Below are 11870 nucleotides of genomic sequence, written 5' to 3'. Positions count from 1 at the left end.
GCGTTTAGCCTGCCAAGCCAAACGCGGTGGGTCATTTTGCTTGGTTAAGCCTTTAGACCTACCCTACAGCCTTTAGAAGAAGTACCAACCCCTAAAATTGGCTTTCAATTTCCGCGTTTAGCCTGCCAAGCCAAACGCGGTGGGTCATTTTGCTTGGTTAAGCCTTTAGACCTACCCTACAGCCTTTAGAAGAAGTACCAACCCCTAAAATTGGCTTTCAATTTCCGCGTTTAGCCTGCCAAGCCAAACGCGGTGGGTCATTTTGCTTGGTTAGGCCTTTAGACCTACCCTACAGCCTTTAGAAGAAGTACCAACCCCTAAAATTGGCTTTCAATTTCCGCGTTTAGCCTGCCAAGCCAAACGCGGTGGGTCATTTTGCTTGGTTAAGCCTTTAGACCTACCCTACAGCCTTTAGAAGAAGTACCAACCCCTAAAATTGGCTTTCAATTTCCGCGTTTAGCCTGCCAAGCCAAACGCGGTGGGTCATTTTGCTTGGTTAAGCCTTTAGACCTACCCTACAGCCTTTAGAAGAAGTACCAACCCCTAAAATTGGCTTTCAATTTCCGCGTTTAGCCTGCCAAGCCAAACGCGGTGGGTCATTTTGCTTGGTTAAGCCTTTAGACCTACCCTACAGCCTTTAGAAGAAGTACCAACCCCTAAAATTGGCTTTCAATTTCCGCGTTTAGCCTGCCAAGCCAAACGCGGTGGGTCTTTTGCTTGGTTAAGCCTTTAGACCTACCCTACAGCCTTTAGAAGAAGTACCAACCCCTAAAATTGGCTTTCAATTTCCGCGTTTAGCCTGCCAAGCCAAACGCGGTGGGTCATTTTGCTTGGTTAGGCCTTTAGACCTACCCTACAGCCTTTAGAAGAAGTACCAACCCCTAAAATTGGCTTTCAATTTCCGCGTTTAGCCTGCCAAGCCAAACGCGGTGGGTCATTTTGCTTGGTTAAGCCTTTAGACCTACCCTACAGCCTTTAGAAGAAGTACCAACCCCTAAAATTGGCTTTCAATTTCCGCGTTTAGCCTGCCAAGCCAAACGCGGTGGGTCATTTTGCTTGGTTAAGCCTTTAGACCTACCCTACAGCCTTTAGAAGAAGTACCAACCCCTAAAATTGGCTTTCAATTTCCGCGTTTAGCCTGCCAAGCCAAACGCGGTGGGTCATTTTGCTTGGTTAGGCCTTTAGACCTACCCTACAGCCTTTAGAAGAAGTACCAACCCCTAAAATTGGCTTTCAATTTCCGCGTTTAGCCTGCCAAGCCAAACGCGGTGGGTCATTTTGCTTGGTTAGGCCTTTAGACCTACCCTACAGCCTTTAGAAGAAGTACCAACCCCTAAAATTGGCTTTCAATTTCCGCGTTTAGCCTGCCAAGCCAAACGCGGTGGGTCATTTTGCTTGGTTAGGCCTTTAGACCTACCCTACAGCCTTTAGAAGAAGTACCAACCCCTAAAATTGGCTTTCAATTTCCGCGTTTAGCCTGCCAAGCCAAACGCGGTGGGTCATTTTGCTTGGTTAAGCCTTTAGACCTACCCTACAGCCTTTAGAAGAAGTACCAACCCCTAAAATTGGCTTTCAATTTCCGCGTTTAGCCTGCCAAGCCAAACGCGGTGGGTCATTTTGCTTGGTTAAGCCTTTAGACCTACCCTACAGCCTTTAGAAGAAGTACCAACCCCTAAAATTGGCTTTCAATTTCCGCGTTTAGCCTGCCAAGCCAAACGCGGTGGGTCATTTTGCTTGGTTAAGCCTTTAGACCTACCCTACAGCCTTTAGAAGAAGTACCAACCCCTAAAATTGGCTTTCAATTTCCGCGTTTAGCCTGCCAAGCCAAACGCGGTGGGTCATTTTGCTTGGTTAAGCCTTTAGACCTACCCTACAGCCTTTAGAAGAAGTACCAACCCCTAAAATTGGCTTTCAATTTCCGCGTTTAGCCTGCCAAGCCAAACGCGGTGGGTCATTTTGCTTGGTTAAGCCTTTAGACCTACCCTACAGCCTTTAGAAGAAGTACCAACCCCTAAAATTGGCTTTCAATTTCCGCGTTTAGCCTGCCAAGCCAAACGCGGTGGGTCATTTTGCTTGGTTAAGCCTTTAGACCTACCCTACAGCCTTTAGAAGAAGTACCAACCCCTAAAATTGGCTTTCAATTTCCGCGTTTAGCCTGCCAAGCCAAACGCGGTGGGTCATTTTGCTTGGTTAGGCCTTTAGACCTACCCTACAGCCTTTAGAAGAAGTACCAACCCCTAAAATTGGCTTTCAATTTCCGCGTTTAGCCTGCCAAGCCAAACGCGGTGGGTCATTTTGCTTGGTTAGGCCTTTAGACCTACCCTACAGCCTTTAGAAGAAGTACCAACCCCTAAAATTGGCTTTCAATTTCCGCGTTTAGCCTGCCAAGCCAAACGCGGTGGGTCATTTTGCTTGGTTAAGCCTTTAGACCTACCCTACAGCCTTTAGAAGAAGTACCAACCCCTAAAATTGGCTTTCAATTTCCGCGTTTAGCCTGCCAAGCCAAACGCGGTGGGTCATTTTGCTTGGTTAGGCCTTTAGACCTACCCTACAGCCTTTAGAAGAAGTACCAACCCCTAAAATTGGCTTTCAATTTCCGCGTTTAGCCTGCCAAGCCAAACGCGGTGGGTCATTTTGCTTGGTTAGGCCTTTAGACCTACCCTACAGCCTTTAGAAGAAGTACCAACCCCTAAAATTGGCTTTCAATTTCCGCGTTTAGCCTGCCAAGCCAAACGCGGTGGGTCATTTTGCTTGGTTAGGCCTTTAGACCTACCCTACAGCCTTTAGAAGAAGTACCAACCCCTAAAATTGGCTTTCAATTTCCGCGTTTAGCCTGCCAAGCCAAACGCGGTGGGTCATTTTGCTTGGTTAGGCCTTTAGACCTACCCTACAGCCTTTAGAAGAAGTACCAACCCCTAAAATTGGCTTTCAATTTCCGCGTTTAGCCTGCCAAGCCAAACGCGGTGGGTCATTTTGCTTGGTTAGGCCTTTAGACCTACCCTACAGCCTTTAGAAGAAGTACCAACCCCTAAAATTGGCTTTCAATTTCCGCGTTTAGCCTGCCAAGCCAAACGCGGTGGGTCATTTTGCTTGGTTAGGCCTTTAGACCTACCCTACAGCCTTTAGAAGAAGTACCAACCCCTAAAATTGGCTTTCAATTTCCGCGTTTAGCCTGCCAAGCCAAACGCGGTGGGTCATTTTGCTTGGTTAGGCCTTTAGACCTACCCTACAGCCTTTAGAAGAAGTACCAACCCCTAAAATTGGCTTTCAATTTCCGCGTTTAGCCTGCCAAGCCAAACGCGGTGGGTCATTTTGCTTGGTTAGGCCTTTAGACCTACCCTACAGCCTTTAGAAGAAGTACCAACCCCTAAAATTGGCTTTCAATTTCCGCGTTTAGCCTGCCAAGCCAAACGCGGTGGGTCATTTTGCTTGGTTAGGCCTTTAGACCTACCCTACAGCCTTTAGAAGAAGTACCAACCCCTAAAATTGGCTTTCAATTTCCGCGTTTAGCCTGCCAAGCCAAACGCGGTGGGTCATTTTGCTTGGTTAGGCCTTTAGACCTACCCTACAGCCTTTAGAAGAAGTACCAACCCCTAAAATTGGCTTTCAATTTCCGCGTTTAGCCTGCCAAGCCAAACGCGGTGGGTCATTTTGCTTGGTTAGGCCTTTAGACCTACCCTACAGCCTTTAGAAGAAGTACCAACCCCTAAAATTGGCTTTCAATTTCCGCGTTTAGCCTGCCAAGCCAAACGCGGTGGGTCATTTTGCTTGGTTAGGCCTTTAGACCTACCCTACAGCCTTTAGAAGAAGTACCAACCCCTAAAATTGGCTTTCAATTTCCGCGTTTAGCCTGCCAAGCCAAACGCGGTGGGTCATTTTGCTTGGTTAGGCCTTTAGACCTACCCTACAGCCTTTAGAAGAAGTACCAACCCCTAAAATTGGCTTTCAATTTCCGCGTTTAGCCTGCCAAGCCAAACGCGGTGGGTCATTTTGCTTGGTTAGGCCTTTAGACCTACCCTACAGCCTTTAGAAGAAGTACCAACCCCTAAAATTGGCTTTCAATTTCCGCGTTTAGCCTGCCAAGCCAAACGCGGTGGGTCATTTTGCTTGGTTAGGCCTTTAGACCTACCCTACAGCCTTTAGAAGAAGTACCAACCCCTAAAATTGGCTTTCAATTTCCGCGTTTAGCCTGCCAAGCCAAACGCGGTGGGTCATTTTGCTTGGTTAGGCCTTTAGACCTACCCTACAGCCTTTAGAAGAAGTACCAACCCCTAAAATTGGCTTTCAATTTCCGCGTTTAGCCTGCCAAGCCAAACGCGGTGGGTCATTTTTGCTTGGTTAAGCCTTTAGACCTACCCTACAGCCTTTAGAAGAAGTACCAACCCCTAAAATTGGCTTTCAATTTCCGCGTTTAGCCTGCCAAGCCAAACGCGGTGGGTCATTTTGCTTGGTTAAGCCTTTAGACCTACCCTACAGCCTTTAGAAGAAGTACCAACCCCTAAAATTGGCTTTCAATTTCCGCGTTTAGCCTGCCAAGCCAAACGCGGTGGTCATTTTGCTTGGTTAAGCCTTTAGACCTACCCTACAGCCTTTAGAAGAAGTACCAACCCCTAAAATTGGCTTTCAATTTCCGCGTTTAGCCTGCCAAGCCAAACGCGGTGGGTCATTTTGCTTGGTTAAGCCTTTAGACCTACCCTACAGCCTTTAGAAGAAGTACCAACCCCTAAAATTGGCTTTCAATTTCCGCGTTTAGCCTGCCAAGCCAAACGCGGTGGGTCATTTTGCTTGGTTAAGCCTTTAGACCTACCCTACAGCCTTTAGAAGAAGTACCAACCCCTAAAATTGGCTTTCAATTTCCGCGTTTAGCCTGCCAAGCCAAACGCGGTGGGTCATTTTGCTTGGTTAAGCCTTTAGACCTACCCTACAGCCTTTAGAAGAAGTACCAACCCCTAAAATTGGCTTTCAATTTCCGCGTTTAGCCTGCCAAGCCAAACGCGGTGGGTAATTTTGCTTGGTTAAGCCTTTAGACCTACCCTACAGCCTTTAGAAGAAGTACCAACCCCTAAAATTGGCTTTCAATTTCCGCGTTTAGCCTGCCAAGCCAAACGCGGTGGGTCATTTTGCTTGGTTAAGCCTTTAGACCTACCCTACAGCCTTTAGAAGAAGTACCAACCCCTAAAATTGGCTTTCAATTTCCGCGTTTAGCCTGCCAAGCCAAACGCGGTGGGTCATTTTGCTTGGTTAAGCCTTTAGACCTACCCTACAGCCTTTAGAAGAAGTACCAACCCCTAAAATTGGCTTTCAATTTCCGCGTTTAGCCTGCCAAGCCAAACGCGGTGGGTCATTTTGCTTGGTTAAGCCTTTAGACCTACCCTACAGCCTTTAGAAGAAGTACCAACCCCTAAAATTGGCTTTCAATTTCCGCGTTTAGCCTGCCAAGCCAAACGCGGTGGGTCATTTTGCTTGGTTAAGCCTTTAGACCTACCCTACAGCCTTTAGAAGAAGTACCAACCCCTAAAATTGGCTTTCAATTTCCGCGTTTAGCCTGCCAAGCCAAACGCGGTGGGTCATTTTGCTTGGTTAAGCCTTTAGACCTACCCTACAGCCTTTAGAAGAAGTACCAACCCTAAAATTGGCTTTCAATTTCCGCGTTTAGCCTGCCAAGCCAAACGCGGTGGGTCATTTTGCTTGGTTAAGCCTTTAGACCTACCCTACAGCCTTTAGAAGAAGTACCAACCCCTAAAATTGGCTTTCAATTTCCGCGTTTAGCCTGCCAAGCCAAACGCGGTGGGTCATTTTGCTTGGTTAAGCCTTTAGACCTACCCTACAGCCTTTAGAAGAAGTACCAACCCCTAAAATTGGCTTTCAATTTCCGCGTTTAGCCTGCCAAGCCAAACGCGGTGGGTCATTTTGCTTGGTTAAGCCTTTAGACCTACCCTACAGCCTTTAGAAGAAGTACCAACCCCTAAAATTGGCTTTCAATTTCCGCGTTTAGCCTGCCAAGCCAAACGCGGTGGGTCATTTTGCTTGGTTAAGCCTTTAGACCTACCCTACAGCCTTTAGAAGAAGTACCAACCCCTAAAATTGGCTTTCAATTTCCGCGTTTAGCCTGCCAAGCCAAACGCGGTGGGTCATTTTGCTTGGTTAAGCCTTTAGACCTACCCTACAGCCTTTAGAAGAAGTACCAACCCCTAAAATTGGCTTTCAATTTCCGCGTTTAGCCTGCCAAGCCAAACGCGGTGGGTCATTTTGCTTGGTTAAGCCTTTAGACCTACCCTACAGCCTTTAGAAGAAGTACCAACCCTAAAATTGGCTTTCAATTTCCGCGTTTAGCCTGCCAAGCCAAACGCGGTGGGTCATTTTGCTTGGTTAAGCCTTTAGACCTACCCTACAGCCTTTAGAAGAAGTACCAACCCCTAAAATTGGCTTTCAATTTCCGCGTTTAGCCTGCCAAGCCAAACGCGGTGGGTCATTTTGCTTGGTTAAGCCTTTAGACCTACCCTACAGCCTTTAGAAGAAGTACCAACCCCTAAAATTGGCTTTCAATTTCCGCGTTTAGCCTGCCAAGCCAAACGCGGTGGGTCATTTTGCTTGGTTAAGCCTTTAGACCTACCCTACAGCCTTTAGAAGAAGTACCAACCCCTAAAATTGGCTTTCAATTTCCGCGTTTAGCCTGCCAAGCCAAACGCGGTGGGTCATTTTGCTTGGTTAAGCCTTTAGACCTACCCTACAGCCTTTAGAAGAAGTACCAACCCCTAAAATTGGCTTTCAATTTCCGCGTTTAGCCTGCCAAGCCAAACGCAGTGGGTCATTTTGCTTGGTTAAGCCTTTAGACCTACCCTACAGCCTTTAGAAGAAGTACCAACCCCTAAAATTGGCTTTCAATTTCCGCGTTTAGCCTGCCAAGCCAAACGCGGTGGGTCATTTTGCTTGGTTAAGCCTTTAGACCTACCCTACAGCCTTTAGAAGAAGTACCAACCCCTAAAATTGGCTTTCAATTTCCGCGTTTAGCCTGCCAAGCCAAACGCGGTGGGTCATTTTGCTTGGTTAAGCCTTTAGACCTACCCTACAGCCTTTAGAAGAAGTACCAACCCCTAAAATTGGCTTTCAATTTCCGCGTTTAGCCTGCCAAGCCAAACGCGGTGGGTCATTTTGCTTGGTTAAGCCTTTAGACCTACCCTACAGCCTTTAGAAGAAGTACCAACCCCTAAAATTGGCTTTCAATTTCCGCGTTTAGCCTGCCAAGCCAAACGCGGTGGGTCATTTTTGCTTGGTTAAGCCTTTAGACCTACCCTACAGCCTTTAGAAGAAGTACCAACCCCTAAAATTGGCTTTCAATTTCCGCGTTTAGCCTGCCAAGCCAAACGCGGTGGGTCATTTTGCTTGGTTAAGCCTTTAGACCTACCCTACAGCCTTTAGAAGAAGTACCAACCCCTAAAATTGGCTTTCAATTTCCGCGTTTAGCCTGCCAAGCCAAACGCGGTGGGTCATTTTGCTTGGTTAGGCCTTTAGACCTACCCTACAGCCTTTAGAAGAAGTACCAACCCCTAAAATTGGCTTTCAATTTCCGCGTTTAGCCTGCCAAGCCAAACGCGGTGGGTCATTTTGCTTGGTTAGGCCTTTAGACCTACCCTACAGCCTTTAGAAGAAGTACCAACCCCTAAAATTGGCTTTCAATTTCCGCGTTTAGCCTGCCAAGCCAAACGCGGTGGGTCATTTTGCTTGGTTAAGCCTTTAGACCTACCCTACAGCCTTTAGAAGAAGTACCAACCCCTAAAATTGGCTTTCAATTTCCGCGTTTAGCCTGCCAAGCCTAATAGAGTGGAAAGTGTACATGAACGAAACACATGTGCGATATACATATAAACGTTGTTATATTCGTAAGAGCAGAATAACTACTTGTGGTTGATGCATCTTTGAATTATTATTTAAAGTTTTAACAGTAAGGAAGAGGAAGTCTCAGAATCTGTTCGATCCTTTATTTAGTTATTCAGTTTACAAATTATTGCTGGCATTGTTTGTAACTCAAGTTTAAGCCACTTTTTAATTTAAATGGAAAATCTTTATACAATAGAGAAATTGTTACTTTTGGCTCTATATTTTTCAAAGTTAAGTATTGACTCGAATGGAGTCAAGTTGTTTTCGATGAATTAACCATAATATTTCAGAAATATTATGTTTTATTTTAAATTTTAAATTATAAAACATACTGTAACTTGTTAGCTGTTTTCCCTATATATGAATTTTATACACTGCACAGGCTACTAAAACATTATCCAGTTTAAACTGTATGACTTTTTATTATAACGTTTTTATCTCATCAAGGTCATGATCACAATTCTTAAATCTGTTAGCCCGGGGAAGGGTAAGAGCTTTGCCGACAGACGGGGGTGCTCTGCTGGGGTTCGAAAAATGGACCCTAGGTGGGACTCGTTTTTTTCAAAAATTTTGCCGAAATTTGCTACCTGGGACTCGTAGAGGTTAAAAAAGGTACCTTGACCAGCAGCGCATCCCTGTAACCCATTTTGCTCTCCATGCCCAGTTTGAGTAAGAAATCGTCACTTTTGGTCTAACTCGTAGAAATTGGACTAGGCTTCATGGTCAAGCAAAAAAAAAAAAAGTGGGTCTTTTCAGCGAGATTTTGAGCTAAAAAGTAGAAAAAAAATAAAAAAAAACTTTGACAAAAATCCACTTGTTTAAGATTTCGACCATTTTTAAGTCAATGAGTGATCCAAGAACCTCCAAACTTGGCCTTGCTTTACTTGATTCTGTCTTCCAGCGAATCAATCAATTTGAAGTTTCAGAACTGGGCACCTCTCTATCATTCAGGCAGGTCCGCGCACCTTTAATTTCCCTTACCTTTTCCTTTTTCTTTACCCCCCCCCTATTTGCCGCCGTCCTTCCTAAATCGGACATCAATTTGATATAAACCAGTTATCACACTTTTACTCGTATAATATACAGTCAAGGACTATTGCAACTAGGATAAATTATCCTAATTAGGCTTTAATCCTAAATAGGCTAGAATATTTATCCTAGATAGCATTTTTTTTATTTCACGCTATTTTTAAATTAGTTGATATGTAACTTGTGACTTATTCTTTCCTGTTAAAAAAGGAGAATATTAAAATGGTAAGTCATTTTCTCTTTAAAGGTTGTGAGTTGCCGTGCATAATCCTATCAGGTGGGTAGTACCTAAGGCGTAACAGGGTGATTGCCCCCTGAATTACAGCTCGGACAAGTACACACTAGGACAATAACCCTAGAGATGGTTGGTCCCCGAAAAATTTTGTTTCATTCTGTTGAATGTTGCAAATTTCAAATTGTATATCTCATAGTCAAAGTATATATTTTTGAAATCGCTAAGCTTTAAGCTTTCCAAATATGTAAAAATAACGATCTATTTATAAAAAATTTCATGAAAAAAACTAACAGTAAATTAATAAGCTCCTTCCTACCTTCCCAACGATACCAAACCTTTTAAGATTGAAGCATGGTTGAGAAATAACAAGCAAAGCAAAATTTAGTTCATACTTATCGTGATAATAAATGTTTACGTTAGGGAGCTGATAAATCACTTTAATAATGAATTTATAGCTCGACATAATTCGCGATCTTGCAATTTTAAGTTTGTTGTCTAGGATTTTTATGCACAATGAAAGGGAAAATTTAGTCGATCTTTTGTCAAAATTACAATTACTTACAAAAGTGCGCAGCTCAAAAATAACAAAAGTGCGCAAAAATTACAAAACTGCGCAAAACTTACATAAGAAGTGTGCGCTAAACAGTCCCTTATATTTCCTTAAAAACTAACTTTGTGTTTCTCCTCATATTACATATGGCTTCACATAACAGAGCACCTTTTTTCTAGTGAAAATGATGGAAATTTCAGTTTAAGTCTCTCTTTCATCGAAAGAATGACAAATCGGAGCTTTCTTGAAATTCTCGACAAGGCTCTTTACAAAAGCTTCGTCCATTTGTATTTTATCCAAACGATCAGCAATGCTGTCTAAAAAGCTTTGACCGAAACCATACAGCAAGTTCATTTCTTGTACGAAATAGCAAGGTAGGTAGCCATTCTTTAAAGCTTGTGACAATTTTTCCAACATCATAAATGCAAGCTTCAAATAATCATTCGTTTGATCAAGCGTTTGAAACTCCTCTGGTGGTGTCTCTTCTAACGTGAAAAGAAACACAGTTTTCAAGTGATAAGAAGATAATTTACGATCAGTTTCGCTCTCAACAAGCCCATGAGTTTCCAATGTGAAGATCAACTTTGCCAAAAGGTAACTTTGCTTTTGGAAAGAATTTTGTTGATTTGCCAAAATAGATTCAGCTTCAGAGAAAGATAACCGCCACGTCTTCGATTCTTCTCCAATAGATTTCCGTACTAAGGTGCATCCAAGCTTACGAATTTCACACAAGGTCTGTTGATCTGGCCACTATCGCTTTCTTTCGAACCATTTTGAAGCGATATCGGGCCAGAATTACATCCCTGTGTCACAGACCCGGTGGGCCCCCCCCCCCCACCCGAATAGGCCAAAAAATCATCCCCGGTGGAACAAATATGCTACAATTTCAACCCCACTGCGAAATTGCTCTGATTTTATCCCCGTTGAAAACTGAATGTAAACCATCGCCACTGGAATTTTCGAGATAGAAACAATAGATTTTCTATCCCCATTGGCATTTTGATAGAAATTTTCATCCCCACTGAGGGAAAAAGTTCTACCGGGGCACTGAGACAGGGGTGTAGAATTTCAAACGTAGACAAAATAACAAATCAACTGTCAATAAACTGAGGATTTTATAATATGAACGCTCAGCGTTCTTTCCCCCATTATCTCTAAGAAATTGATCCCTTATATCCACGGTAGCTGATGGACATCCATGGTTAGATTCCAGAAACGTCAGATTTTTGTCATCCTTGTGCTCCTTATTAAGCTTTTTCAGTGCTTCTTGCACAGTATCATCTCCAGCAAGGAGATGAAAAAACTTCGATGGGTGATAAAGAAGATTTTAAGTTGGGGATTCCCAACATCGATACGATAAAAGCCTGGATATTCAGTCTCAATAAGAATACCAGATGCGTCTTCTTTTGACAACACACCTTCGACCCTCATGAAATCTAAGTCAGGAGTTTTGTTTTTAACTGGTATCATTAGAGGAGTCAAAAAAGCTCCTTCCATTGAACTTCCACTAGGAAACCAATCTCTTTTGAACAACAAATGGATGATTTTTTCGATAGGATCATCAGGAATACCAGTCTCAGTCTTTGCCATAATTAGGCTGATAGATTCATCAAAATAAAAAAACTTATCCAAGTATAATTGCATTTCTTGTATCGACATTTCTTGCTTTTACCATACAAACATATAGACTGTTTTGAGTTTTGATGTTTAGACTCTTCTGGTCAATGTTAGGGAAATAGTGTCTTTTGTTACGTTTAAACAAGATGACATAACAAAAAAGTCTCGAACATGAAAGTTGAATCAATAAAATTTCAAGATGACGTAGATAAAAGAAATTTCCCTGGATGCGAAGCATAGGAAATTTGCTGTTGATACAAAGAATGAAAGGTTACTCTTTTGACAACAAAGTGACACTTTTAGATAGATATTACTTCCGATAAACAAAACATGCCTATTCAAGGACTAGAGGACTATTCAAGGACTAGAGGACTATTCAAGGACTAGAGGACTAATCAAGGACTAGAGGTAAACACTGCGCATACCTGACTCTTCGAAAGAAGCTGCTGTTCATATATAAACTCCAAATCAAGTTTTACAACTGAAGATATAAGATTTTTCTAAATTTCATTTTTTGGAAAACAAATTTTGCCCGCCCGAACAAAAACACATCCTTATATA

At 43.2% G+C, this 11870-nt stretch overlaps 1 protein-coding gene across 1 annotated transcript; it reads right to left on the bottom strand.

The window, feature by feature from the left end:
* Positions 1–9893: 9893 nt before the first annotated feature.
* LOC136823600 (cyclic GMP-AMP synthase-like receptor) lies at positions 9894–11282 on the bottom strand. The gene is made up of 2 exons (XM_067079781.1): positions 11084–11282; positions 9894–10390 (listed from the first exon to the last, which is right to left on the bottom strand). The coding sequence occupies exons 1-2, from the start codon at positions 11280–11282 to the stop codon at positions 9894–9896; spliced, it is 696 nt and encodes a 231-aa protein (XP_066935882.1).
* Between the last annotated feature and the right edge of the window lie 588 nt (positions 11283–11870).

Source organism: Clytia hemisphaerica, unplaced genomic scaffold (genome assembly GCF_902728285.1).
Source record: "Clytia hemisphaerica strain Z4C2 unplaced genomic scaffold, Clytia hemisphaerica genome assembly, whole genome shotgun sequence".
Lineage (NCBI taxonomy): Eukaryota > Metazoa > Cnidaria > Hydrozoa > Leptothecata > Clytiidae > Clytia > Clytia hemisphaerica.
Note: the sequence above shows the minus strand (reverse complement) of the source record. Positions and strands in the feature narration are given on the sequence as shown.